The sequence below is a fragment of the Galeopterus variegatus genome, unplaced genomic scaffold (genome assembly GCF_000696425.1).
Source record: "Galeopterus variegatus unplaced genomic scaffold, G_variegatus-3.0.2 Scaffold1567, whole genome shotgun sequence".
Taxonomy (NCBI): Eukaryota; Metazoa; Chordata; class Mammalia; order Dermoptera; family Cynocephalidae; genus Galeopterus; species Galeopterus variegatus.
The window spans coordinates 86,052-109,286 of record NW_007727678.1 but is presented as its reverse complement, the minus strand read 5'-3'; the positions used below and the strand labels follow the sequence as shown (position 1 = coordinate 109,286).

General features: G+C 47.5%; 1 protein-coding gene across 1 annotated transcript in view; it reads left to right on the top strand.

Moving 5' to 3' along the window:
* Nucleotides 1–23,235, top strand: part of EFCAB6 (EF-hand calcium binding domain 6) — a 303,634-nt gene that overhangs the window by 265,393 nt on the left and 15,006 nt on the right. The window contains 1 exon segment of the mRNA XM_008577701.1: nt 11,223–11,450. Within this exon segment, the coding sequence (XP_008575923.1) occupies nt 11,223–11,450 (228 nt within the window).

The following is a 23,235-nucleotide window of genomic DNA, read 5'->3' as shown; positions in this document are numbered from 1 at the left end:
TTCAGGGTGCGGGGCTGTTGTTAGCGCTGTTTTAGAGGAGGAAACTGAGGTTCAAAGAGGTCAGGGCATCCATTCCGGCCACACAGCTGGGGACACTAAGGGTGGGATTAGAATTCCTACATTCTGGGCCAGCCCCATGGCTCACTCCGGAGAGTGCAGCACTGGGAGCGCAGCAGCACTCCCACCGCGGGTTCGGATCCTATATAGGGATGGCCGCCGGTGTGTTCACTGGCTGAGCGCGGTGCAGGCGACACCAAACCAAGGGTTGAGATCCCCTTACTGGTCACAAAAAAAAAGAAAAAAAAAAGAATTCCTGCATTCCAGGGCCCACGCTCTCAGCTTCCCACCTGTGAGATGAGAGAGCCGTTTTAGTGTCCACCTCAGAGCAGCGCTATTCGGATTAGGCAAGTTAATGTGGAAGGAGCGTTGTTGGCACCTTACGCAGCAAACACCAAACGTTTGCATTTCTTATTATTTTTATGTTCTCTCCTACTACAGTGAGTGCACGTTTAATGTTTGGTAGTGATGTGATTAAATGGTGCAGAATTTATCTGGGTGGAAGAATTTATTCTAATAGTTTTATAAGTGGCTTCACCCATGAGTTTATTAATCATCAAAGGGTCAAAGGGGTGGTTTAAATGTTTCCCTCTTATTTCTCTGAATTTTACGGTAATTTCATGCTACTGAAGGATTTATAAATTGGGTGTTTGCAAAGGTCTGGGCATATATCTTTCGTGAACTCTGCATGTCAGAGGTAAGCTCAGAGAGCTGCAGAGGAGAGGAGGGAGAGGGGGAGGAGGGGAGGAGGGCAGGAGGGAGAGGGGAGAGTGGGGGGACGCACTCTGTGTGGGTGGGCGAGGACGGGCTCACCGGGAGCTGGAGGGCCCCCCAGGCGGATGCTGAGAGACGGGGCTTCCTGTGTGTGCAGAGCCCAAGGGGAGGGAAAGCGCCACACTGGGGCATGAGCTCAGGGGCGGGGAGGGCGGCACGGCGGGTGAAGCCCACGGCAGGGGTTCTGAGAGGAGGCCGCGGGGCAGGGCCGGCGGGGTGGTCTGCTCCCTCGCGCTCACTTTGCCCGGTGGGCATCTCAAGGCGTCTGCTGCTCCAGGGCAGAGGTTTTGGTCTCTGTCGTTCACCGCTCTGTTGCCAGCACCTGGGATGCATGCCTGGCACATCGCAGGCCCTGAGTGTCTATGAGTCGCTCGTTCCTAGGCTCAGGAGGCTCTCGTATTCTCTTGCATGTGGTGGGCAGCTGGAATTGTGATGGAATCAGAAGAGCCTGGCTTTGGGGTCAGACCGTCTCGAGCTCTAGTGACAGTTTGCAGGGGAGGTGCCTGGGGACTGCAGGCAAGTCCTGGCCTCTGGGAGGTGAGCCCCACCCACTGTCTGTAAGACGGCGGGAGCCACAGCCACGTGGGTGTTAGAAAGGATGCTATGTCACCTCCACCCAGTGCCCAGGTGAAGGAGGCACAGCAAGGAGGGCCAGCAACACTGCCAGCTTGGTTCTCAGCGAGCATGGGTTCAATTGACTCAAAGCTTGACTTGAATTATGGCCTTTCCAAAAGAAGTTCTGGAATCTTCTAATTTGCCACTGTTCATTGCCCAGAAGTGATCTGCATGTGGAAAGAGATCCCAGGTCTGAGCAGTGGTCGTGCCACCAGGAAACCTGGAGTTCTGGTGTGACTGCCTCACTTACGCAGAGTACTGGATCACTTAGGCCGATCAGCGGGTCACTGCAGAGCCCGGCCTCCTGGGGCCTGCGCATGGCCCCCCGTGTGGCCCGATCCGTGGTCAAGGTTGACAGCCCACCCTCCACACACGGCTCACACCTGATTCTTATCTGGGTTTTTTAATGTTTTATCTTTTTTTTTTCTTTTGACAGGCAGTTTTGCTGCTGTTGTTATTTTTAGCACTCATTTATTCACTGTAAATACAAATGAAGATACAGTACAATTAATTTCTTTGCTAATCAAAATATTTGATAAAATGAAGCAATTTTTCAATTCTTAGAAATAATTATACCATTCTTTAAAAGGAAGTGGAGGAATTCTTTTCTGAGTATTTCTAATTAGGAGTTTTTGCTACCTGCTGAGTTCTTAGTCTATATGAAGTTTCAGGATATTTTTCCCCTCCTGTAAGGAATCATGGAAAAAACTATAATTGTCTCCCTAAATATTGAGAACAAAACTTAGTAGATGAACCATGTGGTCTGATGAGCTCGTTATAACCTTCATAATAGTGACATTAACATACAGATGTATTTCTAATCTGACAGCTGGGATGGGCCTTTGTCTTAACCCCTTGCTCTCAGGCAGGTGCTACCAACCTCAACAGCCACAGGAGTGCCACAAAGTCCCCTTGCAATGTGCCCATTGAACACTGATGGTCAAAAAGCTACCTGTGTAAACAGCCTACTTCTTTTCTCTGTATTCTAAGCTCACCCCCTCTTATTTCTTACTAATTAGAATTTCAGACTGTAGCTGTCAGCTCTTGCTATGTAACAAACAACCACAAAAGCTCAGGGGCACAAAACAGGTGTTTGAACTCATCTGGGCTCAGCTGCAGGTGGCTTGACTGGGACACCTGTGCTCCACGCCTCTTTCAAGCTCCTCCTTGAACTAGTATGACAGCCGGGGCTCATTCTTTTCAAGGCAGTGGCTGAGGTGCAAAGGTCTTGCCCGATTTTGCAAGTGCTTTTTAATTCTTTGGTCACACTATTCATACAAATATTCCATTGGCCACACATAGCTGAATCGAAAGCCAAGGGATAGGGAGATAATCTCGGCCTCTGGAGCAGGAGGGACTTCACCATCATGTGACAGAGGCTGTGGACACAGGGAGAGCTGAGGAGATGGGCCATGGATGCAGTAGGCTACAAGAAAACAAATGTATACGTGTCCCCATCTCCAGCCCTGCTGGACTGCCCGACAGTTGAACCCCCCACCCCCTTTATGTTTTCTCTCTTTCCTGTTGTCTACAGAAGTTGTCAAGGATGGATTTGGTGGAAAACTGATTTTATAAGTCAGACGGGAACAAGGCTGGACATGGCTGAGTGACAGGATACTAGAAGGCCCCTGTTCTGGAACCACCCCATTAGCAGAGCTGTGAATGTGAATAACAGAACATTGCGTTCAGTTGGCCCTTGTGCAGCACGTGTGCCCCTGTCTAGTGGGTTCTTGCACCTGGCTTGGCTCTCAGCTAAGGGGCTGGCTCCGGCCCTTGGTTGGGGTTGGCAGGCAAGCGTCTCACTTAGGGCTTTTTCTCACCTCAGGCGTGAGTTCCCTGCAGCACAGCCCTGGTTAATTCATCTTTATCACAGATGCCTGGGGATACAGCACCTTCCTGAAGTGCGTGGGGGCTCCCTGAACATGCCTGTTTTCTCCTGGAATGGCTCTTGCAGGGCGCCTCTCTCCAACTGGTGTGGTCATCCTTACAGATGGAGGACCTAAGCCCAGAGGAGAGAGGCGATGCACCTGAGCAAGTCTCCAGAGGCAGAGCTGGCTCAGCCCAAACCCAAGCCCACAGCTCAGCCCCAACAGCCCTGCTGCCCAGAGCCCATGGCAGCCAGCAGGAGACAAGGTTCTGTGGGATGCTCACTGTGTGCCAGACTCTGCCTAGGCTCCTGGGGGGCACCACCTAGTCTCAGACCTAGCTTCAGTTTCTTGGCAGGGTGGTTTACCTGGTTTGACCAGGTGGTTTGACCCAGGAAGTAATGGGCAGCGGAATGCCCGGCCCTCTGACTATTCGTGGTAGAAATAGTTTAGCCGGGAAGCAGGACTCAAACCCAGGTCTGTTTGACCTCCTGACTCCGGTGAAAACATCCACAGTCATCACCACCACGAGCAGCAGCGAGAACGGCAGGTGTCTGGCCAAGCGCTTTGCAGTGTCTGATTGGTGAGCTCCCAGCCCACCTTTGAGGCGGCTCTGTTTTTATCCCCACTTCGTCCCTGTGAGAAAAGGGGGACTGATTTGGGTGTGTATCTTGCTCAAGGTCACAGAAAAGGCGGAGTTGAGCCTTGGGTTAATGGTGGGTGGTCCTCACCCTCCAGGCCCAAGCGCCCCCCTTCCGGACCAGGGTGGCCTTCGGTGTGTTCTGTGCCATGCCAGGAGGTGGGATCCGGATCACCGGGGGCTGCCCCCCTCCTCCTCACAGGCGCACAGCCTGAGTTGCTGAAGGAAGGCAAGTCTGGCACAGCACCGGACCTGGGCTGGGAACCGAGCCCTACGCCTGCCCCTGGGCTCTTCCCAGGCGGTCAGCAGGAGCTGTGTGTGCCGGGAGAAACCCCCATCAGAGCAAGGACGAAACAGACTCAGGCTGTAGCCGGGAGAGGAGCAGTGGGGCCGGGCAGGAGGGAGGGCCCAAAATGCACAGACCCTGCGTGCCTCCCTCTGACCCCCACCCAGGACTCGCTGCTGTTGGGACAGCCTCTTGGGTGGTTCCAGTGTAATGGCAGGATTTAGAACCACAGGTTTACATTGTAAAGCTGGGACTTGCTTTTTACTAAATGCAGTATATGGATAATTTGAAACTGAGAAGCTCTCTGTAAAAGTGGGTGTTAGTAGGCTCTTTGATGATTGTATGCTTCACATATACATATTGTGACCTTTTTTTTTTTAACATATTTTGCCAACACTATGGTGTAGTCACAAATTGGGCCAAGAATTTTCTATTTGGTGATGGTGGTCTATATTTCTCTGCCACGTCTACAAGGACAATTGTATGCTTAAAAAAAAAAAAAAAAGGTCCCATGAATACCCTTGAATAAATGAGAGGATATCCCTTCAAAACATGTAAATTATTCTCTAATCAGGTCCGACCTAGAGTGCATAAGATTCCACTACTATTTTACTTTTCTTTTTTGCATTTTAAAAGCCACCAGAAGCAGCCAGGCATGCCTATCTTTGTCAGATGAGAAGCTGCTGGAGAAGCCAAGGTTGCTCTTCCTGACCACGGCGTGGACGAAGGTCCGCCTGACACCCCAGCCCTTCCCCACGGGCCCCTCCCTATTGCAGCTGGGATTCCTGGCCTGCAAGTGTCTTTTATGTGAAGCATAGTTAATACTGGAAAGTGTCATTTGCATCTGAAGATAGTGGTGTCTTTTTTGATCAGAAGAAACATTCCTGGGCCGGCCCGGTGGCACACTCGGTAGAGTGCGGCACCTGGGAGTGTGGCGGCGCTCCCGCCAAGGGTTCGGATCCCATGTAGAGACCGGTCCGCTCGCTGGTTGGGCGCGGTGCGGGCGCGACACCGAGGGTTGCGATCCCGTTACCGGTTACGAAAATTAAAAAAGACAAAAAGGAAAAAAAGAAGAAGAAACATTCCTTCTAGTTAAAGAGAAAGTATTACTTTTTCCCTGTTGAGATACGATGATCACGTGAGAAGTGCTAGGGACACAAAAGCGCCAGACCAGGAGCCATCTGTCCTTTCCCAGCATCTCCAGTCACTCGGAGCGAGTCTGGCAGTGGCTGAACAGCTTTGCTAAAAAGCGAGACAGGACCCAGAATAGGCAGCTAACAGGTTCTGAGCCAAAATGCCCTGGAAGGAAAGCCCGCCGGCTCTGCCCTCCCGAGGCCACTGGCTTCTCTGGGCGGCGTGGCGGGGGCAGGGTGCAGCTGCATCAACCAGGCCTGGAGACCTTCGGGTCAGTGGTTTGTCCATTATGCATCAAGGTGATGACCGTGGTGGGGGTGAGGTTTTCAGTCATCTTTATTTCTTCCATGTGCCTTTTCTTGTGGTTTCTAGGTTTTCTATAGCGGGCCCGAGAGAATTATTTTTGAAGCAGGAAAAAAAAAAAATCAAGTGGCGGCAAACCACCTTCCCAGGCTCCCGTGAAGGGCTGCTTCTGCTTCTCCTAGGATGGCACCCTTGCTGGTCCCACTGCTTTTCCTGGCCTCCTGACCAGGCGCGGCAAGGCAAGGGTGAGGAGGCGTTGGCATCACCACAGACTGGGACCCGGCTGCAGCTCTTGGCACATCGAGGGGAGCATTAGTGAGCAGGCCAGACCCGGAGCCGAGTCCCAGCACACCTCTTTGTTGGTCTGTGACATCAGCGTGTACAGGGAGGATCACACTACCTTCCGCACTGGAGTTTTAGTCCATTCACCCGTGCACTTCCCATGGCGCCCCCCACAGTCGTTTCCTCCTCAGGGAGGCCTGCGGTGGCGGCCCTGACCAGGGCAGTATCCCCACTCATCTGGAGGATTATGTTCACATCTCTGTCTTCCCCAAGGCACTCTCAGCTCCACCTGGGCAGGGACTTTAAGGATTCTCTCTTCCCTAGATTCCTGAGGTTTAGACACGTGCCCGGCACAGAGCAGGTGTCCAGAGGTGTTTGCAATGTCTCCCTCTCATGACCTTGGCATCTGCTGTGTGTGCATGCTCTGTGACTGCACCACAGGCAAGCCTGTCACCACCCCTCAGGGTTCTGCGCTCAGTGGCACCCAGGTGTTACACTGATCCCTGCTTTCTGATTGAGGCACACAGGTGGAGAGCAGGGGACAGGACTCCCACACAGGACATAGTCACACTGACCACCTCCCTTCAGTATTGCTTGAGACCAGCATGTCCCCACCTGCAGACCTCCAGGACTCCTGACCCTCAGGGTTAAGTGTCAGTCCTTGTGTGCAAGAAGAGCAGGTGCAAAGGCCCTGAGGCAGAACTGTGCTCACTGTGTTTGTAGCAGGGTGAGAAAGGCTGGGAGGCACAGAGGCGAGGTCAGAGAGTGGGGGTGGCCTGGTGGGGGCCGTCGTGAAGCTCTGCCTGTTACTGTGATGTGCGAAGCCATTTTGGCTTGATCTGATTTGCACTTTTAAAAAAAGATCATCCTCAGAGGAGAAGGATTACGGGTGGAAGCTGGGAGACTGTTACCATAATTCATGCAAGAGATCATGGTGCATTGGACCAGGAGGTGAGGATGGAGGACCAACTTCTGGATCTGTGCTGAAAGCAGAGGCCTGGGATTGGTGGCTGGTAAGGATGTGAGCGGTAGGTAAGGATGTCACATGTGACCCCAGGCCTAAGGGACTGGAAGGACAGTTGCCATTTGCTGAGATAAAGACCACAGGAGGACGGTGTTTTGAAGTTGAAGGTTCAGAAGAAAAGAAAGAATTTTTCTTTATGAAACTAGGATATTCTATCTTGTTTAGAGCCGCCTTTACCCAAGATTATCTTTAAGTTGACCATCCCATTCTCTAACACTTTCATAATGCTGTAACAAATAGGCCTTAGGGGCCGGCCCGGTGGCGCACTGGAGAGTGCGCCGCTTGGGAGCATGGCGGCGCTCCTGCCGAGGGTTCGGATCCCATGTGGAGACCAGTTCCTGCTCACTGGCTGAGCGCAGTGCGGGCACAACACCGAGGGTTGCGATCCCGTTGCCAGTCCCCGGTATGGGCACGACACCGAGGGTTGCGATCCCGTTGCCGGTCAGTAAAAAAGACAAAAAGGAAAAAAAAATAGGCCTTAGGATGTAACGGCTCAGCCATGGTAGAGACTTATTTCTCATTTACTAAATAGCTGGAGTAGCTACCCACTGATTTATTTGTATATTTCCAGACCTAGCTATACTACTCTGAGTATATCAAGTTTATGGCAAGTTGTAATATCTGGTGCGTCGAAAACTTCACTGCTAGCCTTTTCCAAAAATTTCATGGCAATTTTCATATATTTATATTTCCATGTCAATGTTAATCCAGTATGCCCAATGATCCTTCCAAATATCCATTGAGATTTTTATTAGAATTTCATTAAGCTTACTTACAATTTGAGAAAGATTTTGTCTTTTGAAATTGAGTTCTTGTATCCAGGAACATAATATGTCTCTCTGTTTATTCCAGTCTTGCTTTAATAACCTTAGTAGAATATGTACAGGTTTCTTTATATAAGTCTTGTGCCTTTCCTATGGAATTTATCCCAACATATTCAATAGCTTTGGCATTAATGTGAATGTGGATTTTGTTCACAATTCAATTTCTAACTGGCTATAGTTACTGTTTTAAAAATGGGGTTTTTTTTTATTTTTAGCTTGAATCCAGCCACTTTCCTGAATTGTCTTATTGAGATTTTCTAATTGTACCATCATATCTACAAATAATGATAAAAATTATCTTTCAACACTTATACCATTTATTTTATTTTATTTTTTTTTCCTTTTTGTCTCTTTTTTTTTTCATGACCGGCAACGGATCGCAACCCTCAGAGTCGCGCCCGCACCGGACCGGGACCGGCAACGGGATCGCAACCCTCAGTGCTGCCCCCGCACCTTGCTCAGCCAGTGAGCTGGAACCGGTCTGTATGTGGGATCCGAACCCTCGGCGGGAGCGCCGCCGCACTTCCCAAGCAGCACACTATCCAGTGCACCACCGGGCCGGCCCTTATTTTATTTTCTTATCTCAAAAGCTGGAGCCTCTAAAAATGTGAACAGTAGAAATGACAGTGAGCGTGACTATTTTGTTCCTAGAATTTTTGCATCAATAGTCATAAATTAGATTGGTACATATTTTTCTTTTAATGTATTTTCTTTACCACATTTTGGTAGTAGGGTGATATATAATGAATTGGAATGCTATGTCTCTCTTTCTGTGTTCTGAAACAACTTGACTCTGTTCCTTTAGGGTTTAATATGAGTACAGCATGCCTTTAAAATGATCTAGGCTTTTTTATAATGACAGATCATAGATCTTTTTAATGATAGATCATAGATCTTTTAACAGATTTTTCCATTTCTTTTGCATTACCTGTTTATTCGGGCTTTTCTAATACTTAAGTTAGATTTAATAATCAATTCCGTTTCGTCTGGAGTTTAAAGTATATTAACCTAGAGTTGCAGATAATACTTGGTTGGGATTCTTCCATACCTGTTGTTAGAATGACAGTGTTTCCAGTTAGCTCTGTGCTTTAACACTTTCAGAGAGCATGCACACACATCATCCCAGGTGATCTGTGTTCCTCCTCCGTAGACAAGGAAGCTGAGGTGAACAGTGGGTAAGCGGCTTGTTGCAGGGCCACACAGCCAGGTACAGAGGCAGAGTCTAGACTCAGACCCAGGACTCCGTCTTCTCACGCCAGGCTCCATCATCTGTGTCCTTTCCAGTGATGTTCACCTGGGGCCCCGTCCTCCTCTGGCCCCAAAGCTATGAAGTGCGAGAAGGGCATGACTCTACCTCCACAAGAGGCTTCTCTACACTCTCCATGCCTACAGTCCTTGTGAGGTTTAGGGAAATGCCCATGTACTTGGCCCTGGGAAGAGTATGTTCAACTGTTTGAATTCTAAAAATACACGAAGTGCATCAGTAATACCACTTGTATTTTCTAAATGAAAAAAAGAAAGGTCTTCATTTACTTTGCAAATGGCTCCAAATGGACCTATTTAAAAGCTTCTGTTAATCTTTGAGTGCTTGAGGATGTGGTGGGCTTTGGTTTGGTGTAAGTGTATATATTCACATTTCTGAGGATATCCCAACAGCATCCTGTGTTTGATACAATTTCATTAAGTATGAAAGACTTTGTGCATTATGCAGATTTCTCTGTCCTAAAGGATAATAACATATAATACATACGTTGCTGTGGAATAGCTTAAAATAAAACATGACCAAGTTTTAAGACTAGTTTGGAGGATTAGATGTGATAATCTGGTAAAGCTCTTAGCGCAGCACTGGCACATGGTAAGAGCTGTCATCAAAGCTAACGGTCAAGGGCCGGCCCGGTGGCGCACTGGATAAGTGCGCCGCTTAGGAAGCGCGGCGGCGCTCCCGCCCGAGGGTTCGGATCCCACATACAGACCGGTTCCCACTCGCTGGCTGAGCGAGGCACGGGAGCAACACCGAGGGTTGCAATCCGGTTGCCGGTCCCCAGTCCGGTACGGGGGCAACACTGAGGGTTGCGATCCGTTGCTGGACACGGAAAAAAGACAAAAGACAAAAAAAAAAAAAAAAAGCTAACGGTCAAAATGCGTTCTGATGTGGGGAGTATACTCGGAGATGGGGCAGCTTCTGCACTTCATCACCCCTGGGTTCTCACGGAGCCCGGTCCCCTCCCATCCCACAGCTCTGCCCCTTCCTCACACTGCAGGAGCTGAGCTGTTGATGCAGCAGCCACAGGCCTGGCTTTGGGAACCGTGTTCTAATTGCAGCAAGTTGTTGCATGGCAAGGCTGCTTCCCAGCTCTGCCCACTCCCCCTACACGGTCCCCCTGCAGTAGGCTCAGGACTGCTACCCCCACTGCTTTCATCCCATGCGCCTCAGTCTCCCAAGCCTGGCTTCAGCATGGAGCCCAGTCTCCTCAGCATCCCCTCCTGACTGGCCTCAGGATAAACTGAGAGAATCTTGCCATTTTCATTGTCTGCCCCTGCTCACTGGGTAACTCTGCCTTGCTTACCATCCCCGCTGTCCAGTGTGTCCGCTGGTGCTCATCGGTGGACACTGAAGGTGGGATGCAATCCTCCTCGGCCCCTCCTAGCTCACCTTGCCACAAGACCTTTCACCAGCAAGTAAGCCTAAACGTGTGGTAAAAATCATCCTGCTGCTGCCCCAGGAAGTCCCTGAGCCCTGGAGGTGCACGTGCCTCTTCTGGATTCCCCAGCACCATGGACAGCGTCACCAGACCTCAGCGCATGCTGGGACCTGCTCCCCGCTGTGCGAGGCTTCTCCCATCTGATTCCACCACGCTCACCAAAATTAAGTCCTTGTGCGTGTCAGGGACACTTATCCAATGGGTGGTGTTGCAGCATAATGTCACGACAGTCATCAAAAACTGCCTTTCCAATTCCAACTGCTATGAGTTAATCAAATAAAGTACGTCCTGAAATGAAAGCAATCCAGATACATACGCCAGTTGATTCCCTGACCACTCCGAGCAGACACGTGCTGTGTGTGCTTAACAAGCCAAAAGACAGACAGAATGAGTGAATGGATGAGAGTAAAAGGTGTGCCCTCCCCGGGGCCTGGCTCAGCGTAGGCAGCCCCACCTTCCCACAGCACTGCCTGCCCCGGTGGGACCCACTGGTTTTTGCTCCTCCACAGCAGGTGAACCCAGGCTTCCACCCAGCTAAGTCTGCCCTGTAGTTGGATTTTGCTTGCAACCTGCATCTGTGACGCGTTTGTCTCCTGACTTATCTTCTCCACTAAGCTGGGCCTCCCTGGGACTTGCCCTGCGTCGTGATAGGCCCGGGGCTGAGAGGTGATTTATTATTTATTAAATAGATCAATTTCCCACTCTGTTTTGTCCAGACTGCTGATGAGTGGGTTGAGAAGATGCCCAAAGTCCCGCCGCCCAGATCTCCCAAAGAAACGGCGAACCGAGACATCCTGGCGCGGTTGCACAAAGCGGTGGCTTCCCATTACCACGCCATCGCCCAGGAGTTTGAGAACTTCGACACCATGAAGACGAACACCGCCTCCAGGGATGAGTTCAGGGCCGTTTGCACTCGCCACGTCCAGATCCTGACAGACAAGCAAGTAAGACGCTAGAGCATTTAGTTCAGCACCCTGAGCATCACGCTGCCGTTCCCAGAGGGGAAAAGGTCTACGACTGCTCTCTATTTTAAAAACACTTGAAGTTTTATTCCTTCTGTTTTGTTTTGTTTTTTAAATCTTACTGAAGATTCATGGGGATTGTACATTTCAATCAGGGTGCAAATAATGTCGCTTTTACTTCTAAAATCGAATTAAACTCAGCTGCAGCTCCCCCCTCCTTCCCCCTTCCCTGGGTCATCCCGGGGCTTATGTGATCCAAAGAGGGTGGCTGGTCTCTCCCCACAGCTGACGGGGGATTGTGGACCCTGGGAGCGGCTGGTGCTCCTCTGGCCGCTTCCTGGTGCCGCTGCCAGCACTTCAGATGCTCCAGACTGCGGCTCCAAGCACACCGGGAACATGCCCACCCCCAACGGGCGTCTCTGCTGTCCACAGGCTGGACACAGGCCATTCCTCTCTCAGGCCCTCCTCCTGTCACAGAACCCCCAGAAAGGGTTTTCCCCGGCCTCTTCCCTGAGGCCTGAGCTTGGCTGTTTTTTGGCCCCAAGGCTGTGGTAGCTGCTGCCCTGGGCCTCTTTGGCCTTTCATGGCCTTCCAAGGCCAAGAGCAGCTCCCAACAGGGTGGCATCTCAAGGGTCTGCCTTGCTGCAGGAGGGAAGATCCCTGGAAGAGCACCTGTCCTGACCTACATCAGCAAGTACTCACAGCCGTGCGTTGCTTTGTTCCTCGCTGTGTCCCAAATGCCAAGGCTGGGACTGGCACAGAGTGGGTGCTCAGTACCAGTGAATGGACAGTGTCCTGAGGTAGGGTGTCCCCATTCCCAGGCACCCACCTTCCTCAACAACCCAGTGCCTGAACAGCCAGATAACACAGAGCACCAGTGATCTGGTTGTGGAGGTAGATTTCCCTTCACCGCCATACATGTGCTGCTACAAGCCCTCTCCAGTTCTCAGACGAATCACTGACCCATCCCCAGAAAAGAATTCATTTAGAAAATGAGATCCCGGCCGGCCCGGTGGCGCACTGCTACAGTGCGCCGCTTGGGAAGCGCGGCGGCGCTTCCGCCGAGGGTTCAGATCCCACATACAGACAGGTTCCCGCTCACTGGCTGAGCGAGGTGCGGGCGCAACACCGAGGGTTGCGATCCCGTTGCCGGCCCCAGTCCGGTGCGGGCACGACACTGAGGGTTGCGATCCGTTGCCGGACACGAAAAAAGGAAAAAAAGAAAAAAGAAAATGAGATCCCAAAATACTTACAAAGCAATTCTGCCTCCCTTCTGCTCCTGGTCCTGCTTAGGCTCAGCCCAGGCAGCTTCCTGCAGCCCCCAGGGTGGAAATGTCACCCTTTCACCTCCAAAGTTGGGTCAATCCAACTTCTAGTTTCATTTTGCTAGAGTTGAGGGTAAGGACTTGAAAGTACTTATAGGGAGGGGTGAGTTCAGAAGCCCAAGGGGTGGGCTATTTTTTCTAAGCAAAATAAAGTGCTATTTTCAAACAATTCTGTCCCATAGAGTGTCAAAGCCGAGCAAGGTTTATATTTGCAAATACTTCTCTCCCTTTGTATAAATGAAAATAAGCCATTGAAATTAATACAATTGCATTTATTATTCTATGGGGCCAACTAATAAAGGTTTTACTAATAAAGATTTTACTCATAAAGAGTAAAATTATTTCATCTAAATGAGTAAAATTTTACTCTAATTATAGATAGAAATTAATGACACACTGACATATCTGGCATTCATAAAAGAGAATTTGATTTTAATTGTCCACTAAGAAAACTTCACCACCCCCAGCACATCAAGCCCCCTCCCCCAACAAAATTAAGCACTTATTTTTAAATTCTGCTTTCTAAAAATAAGCTGACACATCTCAAATCCAGTCTGCATCACACTCTGACATAAGTGCACCATGGCTTGAGTTAGGTGATGATTAGCAGAAGTGTGCTATATTTGGGATGGATGCTTCTGGAAGGGCTGGTAAACAGCAAAAGCCCAGAGATCCATATGCTCTCTCCTTGCATGAGTTACTTTACCAGCGACCTTGGTGAAGGCACAGTGTCTATTAAAGAACGACACGGAAGTGATTTGTACTCTCAACATCCCTAGACCCCTCATGCCAGTTTTTGAAGGAGTTCACTGTAGATGCTGGGACAGTTCCGACCATATTGAATAACAGTTTAACTACAGATTTTGTGACTCGGTTTATCTACATTATAAAAACTTATCTCATGCTTAAAAAAAAATCCAACAATTAGGAATATGAGGGCCAGCTTTCTTGACTAGCAGAGCTCTGTAAGTGGGGGAAGTGCCACAACTTTTGAAATATTTTGGTGCAATTAACCTTTCAGAAAAGGAGAGCAACTCTCAGAGCAGATGGAGTTGGACACTGATGGGTCTTTCATGGCTCTGCATAAAGCATGTTATAAAAAGCTGTCGGAGCTCGTTCCCCTTGGGTATTGCTTAAGACAACAGAAACCCACAGCAAGAGCCTCTGCTTGCAAGACAATTTAGATCAGTCTACAGTGATTGCTTGAGGGCTTTGAATGTGCAGCTCTATTAGGAAAAGGAACTGGTAAACATTTCTGAATATTTTTGAAATATTCAGTGGTACTTCTAAAACAGTCACCCCTAGGAAGTGAGAAAGATGCATGCAGAGAACAGAACCACCCTTGAGGCAGGCAGACTTGGGTTTCAATCCTGCTTCTGCACGTGTCCAGCTGTGTGGCCTTGGGCGAGTTACTCAGCCTCTCTGAGCTTGTGTCCTCCCCTGTGAAGTGGGGATGCACGGTACTCCCCAGGCTCTTCCAGGCTTCCTCCCCTCCCATCCCTGCTTGCCACTGCCTCTGCCTGGCCCTGCCCCCCACCCCCTGTAACTTTCAACACCTGCTCTTCCTCCTAGACTCCAAGCAGAGTGAATTCTTTCCTGACCACACCTTTACATGGTGGGGCTGGCCGCCCCCCATTCCACGCCTCTCACTCCCTCACTCCTTGCACCCTGCAACCTTAAGCTCTACATCATCTGGCTAAGTTGCTGCATGTTCTCAGGTGCAGAGCTGCCTGTCGTGACCACACAGCAAGCACCCTCAGTGCACAGGTGTTGATGCTAGGCCCTGGGAGCCTTCTGGGAGCTTGCATCCGAGCAGGGAGAGACATTAAAGGCCAGCTAAGCGTTACTTATGTGATTACATGCAGCTGCTGCTCTGAAGGGGCATGCAGCACGGCAACAGGGCATGGTGGGGACCTGGCATTCCCTGAGGACAGGGCATTGGGTTTGCAAGAGTTGCTTCTGAGAGGAGGCAGGAGAAAGCAGTGGAGGCAGAGGGAACATCCCAGAAGCAGGAGCAGCGAGCATGCTGTGGTAGCAGGGCCATCGGCAGGCCAGTGTGCAAAAGTGACAAGCCCCCATGGAGGGGTATCAGACAATAAACAAAAGAAGTAAAGTATGTGGAATGTTGGAGGGTGATAAATGTTATAGAGGGGAGGGTGCAGCTGTCAGTAGGGGAGTGAGGGAAGACTCTCTGAGAAGGTGACGTTGGAGTAAAGACAGGGCAGGCAGGCAGGGGACAGCTGGGAGCAGTGGGGATGAGAGTGACAAGGTGACATGGCAGGAGTTTGAGCAATAACACGAGGGTTGAGCGGTGTGGGATGAGATCAGGGCAGGGAGCTGGATCAGGTAGGACTTTGCCTTTTTTTCACAGTGACATGCGAGGGCCATAGGGACCCTGAGCATAAGGGCACATGGTCGACTTCGGCTTCAGACAGCACCACCCTAGCTGCCATGTGGAGAACAGCAGGGAGGTGGGACAGCAGGCGGGGAGAACAGATGCAGAGGACCCACCGGGTAGTGACCCTGGTGGCAAAGGAGATGATAGCAGAGGTCAAGGTCAGATGGTGAATGTTCCAGAGTCAGACCCACCCAATGGGCTGGGCTGATGGATGTGGGGTCGAGAGACAAAGGGGGAGTGAAGGATGTGAAACTGGACGATGGAGGAGGTGGGTGCATGGGAGGAGCAGGGCCGGGGAGTCGGGTTTTGGTGCCGGGCATTGTAGATTGGACAGGTGCAAAGTCGAAGGTCCAGGTTAAGATGTGGAGTCGGGAGGTGGATAACGAGGGTGGAGTCCAGAGGAGAGCCCGGGTGGGTCCCCAGTGCGTGGGTGACAGTTGAGGCTGGCAGGAGAGCGGGTGCAAGACGGCTGAGGTCTGCGGCCTCCCAGTGCCCAGGAGTCAGGGAGGGGAAGGGGACATAGACCGAGCAGCCTGTGAGTCAGGTGGGGGGAAAGCCTGGAGGAGTCCTGGAGGCGAACTCTTTGTCAGCGTGTGCATGTGCGTGTGTGTCCTTTGATGAAATGTGTGTGTGTGTCCTTTGATGAAAAAAAAACTTTGATTTTATGTAACCAAATGTATCCATCTTTTCATTTACGGTTTCCACTTGTTCTGTTTAAGAAATCCTTACCTATCCCAAGACAACAAAGATATTAACCTATATTCTCTTCTAAGGGTTTTTAAGTTTTCACTTTATGTTTTTAAAGCACCTGAAGTACATTTTTCTTCATTTGTAAGAGTTAGGGGTGCACCCTCTTTTCCTATGGGTAGCCAGTTTTCCCAACACCCTTTTTTGAATTATGAAATGTCCTCCCTGATCTGCAGCACCAAGTCTGTCAAGTCTCAAGTTTCCGTGTACGTACAGGTCTCTTTCTGGACTCTACTGTGTTCCATTGGTCCTTTTGTCTGTCCTTGAATTAATACCCCCATATCTAAACTCCTTTAGCTTTGTAAGTCTTTTTTTTTTTTTTTTTTTTCCTTTTTGTCTTTTTTCGTGACCGGCTATGGATCGCACCCCTCGGTGTTGCCCCCGCCCCTCGCTCAGCCCGTGAGCGGGAACCGGTCTGTATGTGAGATCCGACCCCTCGGCGGGAGCGCCGCCACGCTCCCAAGCGGAGGCACTGTAGCAGTGTGCCACCGGGCCGGCCCGAGCTTTGTAAGTCTTTTTTTTTTTTTTTCCTTTTTGTCTTTTTTCGTGGCCGGCTATGGATCGCACCCCTCGGTGTTGCCCCCGCCCCTCGCTCAGCCCGTGAGCGGGAACCGGTCTGTATGTGAGATCCGAACCCTCGGCGGGAGCGTCGCCACGCTCCCAAGCGGAGGCACTGTAGCAGTGTGCCACCGGGCCGGCCCGAGCTTTGTAAGTCTTAATGTTGGGTAGGGCAAGCCCTCCCATCTTGTCTCTCTTCTTCAGCAGTGTCTGCCTTTCCATGGACATTTTAGAATCATCTGATCAATTTCCATAAAGAACCATTTTGAAATTTTTATTGGAACTGCATGAAATCAATATATCACTTTGGGGTGAAATAATATCTTCTCAATACTGAGCCTTCCTATCTATCCACATGTTATCTCTCTCTATAAATATAGGTTTTCCTGTCTTAAATTTAGTACTGTAATTTTCTGCCTAGAGGTCTTTTGCATCCTTAAGTTCTTTGTATTTTTATGTAATAAAAATATTCCTAATGGTATTTTCCTAAGTTACATTTTGTGTTTGTTACTGGTATAGACACCCTGCTAGATTTTCTCGTTAATTCTAATAATTTGTCAGTAGATTTTTTTTAAGTGTCGATAATACACTTGAGTAATATTTGTGAATTTTGACAGTAAAGGTTTCCTTTCCAATCTCTATACCGTCTGTTTCTCTTTCTTGCCTTACAGTAATGTCTGGAGCCTTCAGTTCAGTGTTAAATAGAAGCTGTGACAGTGGGCGTCCTTGTTTTGTCCTTGATTTTAACAAATGCTCCTAAAACTTCAAGATTAAATACGTTTTCTGGAGAAATTTTGGGAAATATTTTTATCAAGTATAAAAATTCCTTTTATTTATATTTTTCTAAGAGCCGTTCACCATGAATAGATGTTGAATTTTATCAAATGCTTTTCCTGTATCTAATGAGATATATGTGTAGTTTTTCCTGTTCAATTTCTTAATGTACTGAATTATATTAATGGATTTTTCTAATGTTAAGCCAAACTTGAATTTCTGGTATAAGCCAAATTTGGTTATGATGTATTAAAAGCGTTTTTACAATGCTGGATTTAGTTAGTTAAGTTTTTTTGTATATAATTTACGTCCATGGTTGTAACATTAATTTGTAATATTTTTTTTTCATACTGTCTGTGTCTGGCTTTGGTATCAATATTACACTGGCTTTGTAGCTGGAGTTTTGGGTTATTCCCTTTTTTCTGTTTTTCCTGAAGAGTTTGGGTAAAATTGGAGCTACCGGCTTACTGAACATCGAGTAGAATATGCTTGTAAAGCCACCTGGGAAGATTTTTTTAGCAGCTTATTTTATTGCTTTCAGGGTTATAGAGTTACTCGGGTTTTGATGGGTTATGTTTTTTTACAGGAGTCCATCTCTCTCTAAGTTTTCAAACTTACTGGCATAAATTATTGATATTATTCTGCTGGATCTACAGTTACACCTCCTTTCTCCTTCCTAATATAATTTTTGTCCTAGCTTAATCTTGTCAGAATTTGCCTGTCTTATTAGTCCTTTTCAAAGAAACTTTCGATTTTGTTTTCTCTATTATATCACTGCTTTCTGTTTTATTAATTCCTGCTCTTATCTTTATTAGTTTATCTTAATTCAGTCCTCCATATTTTATTTCCATTTTAATTCCTTTTCTTTTTTAATCCATAAAACATTAAGAAATGTGCTTTTTTTGCTTCCAAATGAATGGATTTTTTAAAAGTTATTAACTTATAAATTAACTCCATTTTAATTAAAGAATATAATCTGAATCATATCAGTTCTTGGAAATATTTTGAGATCTGATGTGTGGTCATTTTTTATAAGTGTTTCATTTGTGGTCAGATAGCATGCACAACTTCCGGTTGTTGGATGAAGGCTTCCACACATGTTGATTAAAACCAGTTTGTTATTTCTGCCCTTCAAAGAATCTTCATCCTTTTTGTCTGCTTGGTTCATTAATCACTAGGAGGTATGTTAGTTGATTTAGCAGTGTCTTATAATTCTGTTCATTTTTCTTACTTACATAATTTTCAGGGTTTTTTTTTTTTCTCTTTAATTAAGTGCATACAGATTTTAAACTATTATATTCTCCTAATGAACTGAACCTTTTATCATTATGCCTTTTTCATGCCTGGAAAATTGTTTGTGGCTTAAAGTCTATTGTACCTGATATTAATATAATTACCCCAGTTTTCTTTTATTTAGTGTTTTCTTGGTATATCTATTTTCGACTTTTTTTTAAATCTTTGGTCCTTCTGTGACTTAATTTCATCTATATGTACTATAAACAACATATAAGTGGATTTTCTAAAATCCAGTCTAATAATCTCTTATATTTATATGGTTGTTTGGTCCATTTACATTTATTGTGATTACTGATGTATGTGACCATTTCTGTCATCTAATATTATGCTTTCTATTTAACATCCATCATATATTGTTTTTTAAACTCTTTTTATCTTCTTTTGGATTGACCTTTTTAAAATTCTTATATTTCTTGTATTTGACTGGAAGTTATGTATCTATTTCTGTTCTTTTAACAAATAGGTGGTTATTGCCCTTGAAATTTCAGCACATGTAACAAAACAAAGCCAAAAATTTGACAGCATATCCATTGTTCTCTGGGCATACAAGGACATTAAGTTGCTATAACTCTAATTTTCCCCTTAAGTTTCATGTCATTGTTATTCAGTATTTTAGATCTATCTTATTATCTTTTCTCCACAATATAATCCTTAGACTGATATGTCTTATACAGTTGGTATTTATTTAGTTTTACCTTTTTTACTCCTTATATCATAGACCTTCCTTCTGGGATCATTTTCTTTCTCCATGAAGTATGTCCTTTAGTCATGGTCTGTTGATGGTAAACTCACTTTTTATCTGGAAATGTCTTTATTTGGCCTTATTTTTAAAAGGTAATGTTTCCAGGTAGAGAATTTTAAATTGACAGCAATTTCCTCTCAATTCTTAGAAAATATTATCCCACTATCTTTGGGCTTCCAGTGATGCTGCTTTTAAAATCATGTCTTATCTTTGTGTTCTGCAAGGCACAGCTACTGAATCAGAAGCTCTGGGTAGAGCCAGCAAACTGTGTGTTGACAAACTCCCTGGGTGATTCTGCCATGAACCACTCTTATAGTCTGTCTTCAACTTCATCAATTCTCTCATCAGCTGTATCTAATATGTTGTTTAATCTATACACTGACTCTTAAAATTTTTCAATGATCATATTTTTTATTTCAAGGAATTCTATTTGCCTATCATTTCAAATCTGGCTTGTTGATTTTGATAATATCTTGCCCCTTGCTGATTTTTAATACCAATGTTTACTCCTTTAGCAATTTTACACATAATTATGTTATGTTCTCTAACTAGCAATTCTAACATCTGAAATCTAAATCTGCCTTAGCTTGTTTTTGCCAACTCATGTTCATGTTGACTTGCATCTTTGTGTGTTTGGCGACTTTTATTTCATTAAGAACTTATATGTGGCTGAATTTAACTTGAGGGAATCTTGAGGCACCTGGACTGAGGACTGTTTTCTACACAGATAATTTGAGTTTGCTTTGCCCGGGCACCAGGAACGTAGGCTGATGAGCTTCAGTTCCTCCATCCAGGGATTTCATGATGAAGAGGCTAAAATGGATTCAGACCCCTTAGGTTCCTGGCTGTAAGAAAAGCCTGTGTCCAGCCTGGACCCTTTTAGGTGGCCTGGCTCCTCACGCAGGAATCGCCAGCTCAGCTCCTCAGCTCCACATGGGCCCAGGTCTTGTCTCCCATCCCCCAAGGGCCTTTAATCCCAAAACTTTGGGCTCCCAGGATTGGCTTTTGCTAATTGGCTTTCAAGTTAATGTTCACCTGCCTTTAGGTAGCAGCTTTCCTGGCCCTTAATGACTTCCTTTGCTTCCTTGTGGCTCTGTGAGGAATTTAAAAATATGTTTTAAAAAATATTTACCCATCAGCTGGGTGTTTTGTGAAGGAAACCTCAGAATGTCTAGAGTGCCATATTGCCTGAGATCTCTAAGCCAGGAACCATTCAGAAGTGAGGTCTTTGTTTTTTAGCACAGGATCCTTTATCCCTGGCTTCTGTTAGTATTGTATTACACAACCTGAATATCTTCTCTTTTCTGATCTATTTGGAGACTTCTTTTGTTGCTTTGTTTATTGTTCAGAGTTCTTAGTTGCAGGTTGCAGGATCCACTTGGGCTAGTTCAAGAAGAAGGGGATTTTTCTGAAGGGTCCTAGGATCTTACAGAAGCTCTGGAAAGGTTGGGGAATGAGGGAGGACACTGCCACAGCCAGGAGAAACCCAACCACCATGAGGCTCTTCTGGAAAAACCCACTGCCACGGCCTCACAGTGGAGCACAGCGTCTGTGGTGCTGAGGGGACAGGACGTGGGACCAAGCAGCTCTGCCATTGTGCTCTCAGGGGGCCTCTGTCCACATCTCTGTCAGTTGTATCAAGGGAAGATGGGTACTGTAGCTTCGAGCTTGCCAGCCTCTGTAGTTCAGGAAGGCAGGTGAGAGAAGAACTGTCCAGACATGAGGAGGGCATGGTCTGAGATAGGAGAAGAGACCTTGCTCCTGTGGTTATGAGGGGGAGGGGAGAGGGACACAGATGCAGTTAGTTTGGTGTAATGTGTGTTGTCTCTATGAAATACGGGGCAAGATTATCAGCTGAGCAGAATAAGCCATATTGAATATTTAAGGAGAAGAAATGGCATGGAGTTGTCACCACAGAGAATAGCAAAGGGCGTTTATCAGGAAAAGGTGGCAGGAGTGTGGGATGTGGCTTCCTGGAGGAGGGGAGCGGGGACTTGCGTGGGGTGGTGGGGAGGGCAGAACAGAGAGAGGGGGAATGCGTCAGGGCCTCCAGGAGGAGGATGACACCGGAGGTGAGGGCTGCAGAGAGGAATGTTTACAACAGGTTTCAGGTTGTCCCAGGTAGAGGTGACACCCTGGGTGTGACCGTGGGCATGGCTAGGGCAGCTGAGGATTTGAGAAGTTGGGGTTTGGAGGGATCATCCACAGGTCTACAGGGAAACTATGCTGAGAATAATGACAGAAGTTGTGATGAAGAGGAAAACAGGGTCCAAGCTGCAATGACACTAAGGAGGTCCCCACCCCGCTCCCGGCCCTGTGCATGGGCTGTGGGAGGCCAGGCAGCGTCCCCACCCTTGGGGGAGAGCAGGCCGCAGTGAGAGCTGGAGTTTCAGAGGAGAGCTTGCAGGCGTCGGGGCTTCTGATGATGGAGGGCCCCTCAGGGCACCACGGAGGGGCGCGGGGGCTGGAAAGGGACCAAGGAGGCGAGGAAGGGGGAGACTAGCCCACAGTTCAGAAGGAGAATGAGCATCTGGGCTCCCGCAACTCTCATGGTGACCAAGGCAGGTGGCATTGTGAGGCAGGAGCCGGCTGGAGACCCAGGAGGGCCTGGAGGCGAGCGGGGCCGCTCAGCCGAGCACTGGGGAGTTAAGAGACCTTTCTTGTCTGGATCCGTGAGTTAACCCATTTTGTTTTTACCCTTTTGGCATATTCTTTTACATTTTTTACATATTTACTTTTCATTTCTAGCAAATTCTAAAGTTGAGAAATACTCTCTGTCCCTCCCCTGAATAAGGACTCCAGAATCCTTACTTATCTCCTCCAGATGCCCCCACCTATCCCATGTTAATATGCTTGACATGTAATTCCAGCTTGCTTGTAAATCACACATGAAAAGGTATTATTTGTATTAGAATATGCAGGTCAGGATGCTGTAACCGAGACTAAAAGGTACACTGACTTAAATAAAATGGAAGTACACACCTTTCTCACCTACAAGTTTGGGCGGGCAGCTCAGGGCTGGTGCGGTAGCTCAATAGCTTTGGGGCCCAGAGCGTTCCTGTCTCGTTGCCACCCTAACACGTGGCTGCTCCAGATCCCCCACTGCACCAGAGGGAAGGGGTGGAAGGAAAGAGAGTGTGCATTCTCTAAAGAGCTGGTCCGAAATCTGCATACATCACTTCTGTCTGAGTCTCATTGACTAGAATGTAATCACGTGTCCGCATCTAACTGCAAAGGAGGCTGGGAAGTGTTGTCTTTAACTGGACAAACATGTGCTCATCTAAAACTCCCATGACTAGAAGATATACCCAGTTAAAACTGCCATTACTATAGAAAAAAAGGACAATGGACATTGGTGGACAACTAGCAGTCTCTGCCACATTTTTGTAAATCAATACGTTTTTTAGATTTACATGTTTCTGTATTTGCCCACAGTCACATCTTGTATCCCACTCCTACCTTCTGGTTCACTTTTCCTTTTACTAAAGTACCCTTGTAAAGTACACTTTCTACCCTTTCAGGGAAGAGTAAACCTGGGACTTTCTCTATTTTACTCTCATTCTTAAAAGATAGTTTAGCTGGGGATAGAATTCTAGGTCCACAGTTTTCTTCCCCTTACACTTTGAAGAGATTTCTCAATTGTCCTCTGGAAGCTCTTGGTGTTGGTGAGGTATCTGCTAATTTTCACATACTTTCTCCACATGACAGATACCAAAAAGGAAGAAAGGAGGAGGCTGAGCTACTTAGGCCAGTTCCTCTTACCAAAACCCTCCAACAAGATAAGCCATGCAGTATGACCGAGGGGCAGAGAAGAGCCGGGGGTGTTGTTCTAACAATGCGCCCTCCCCCACACACACACACGCAGCTTGCTGGGAGCCTCACCTTAGCACGGTTCTCACTATCAGGTGGTTCTGCAGTTGCCTTGGC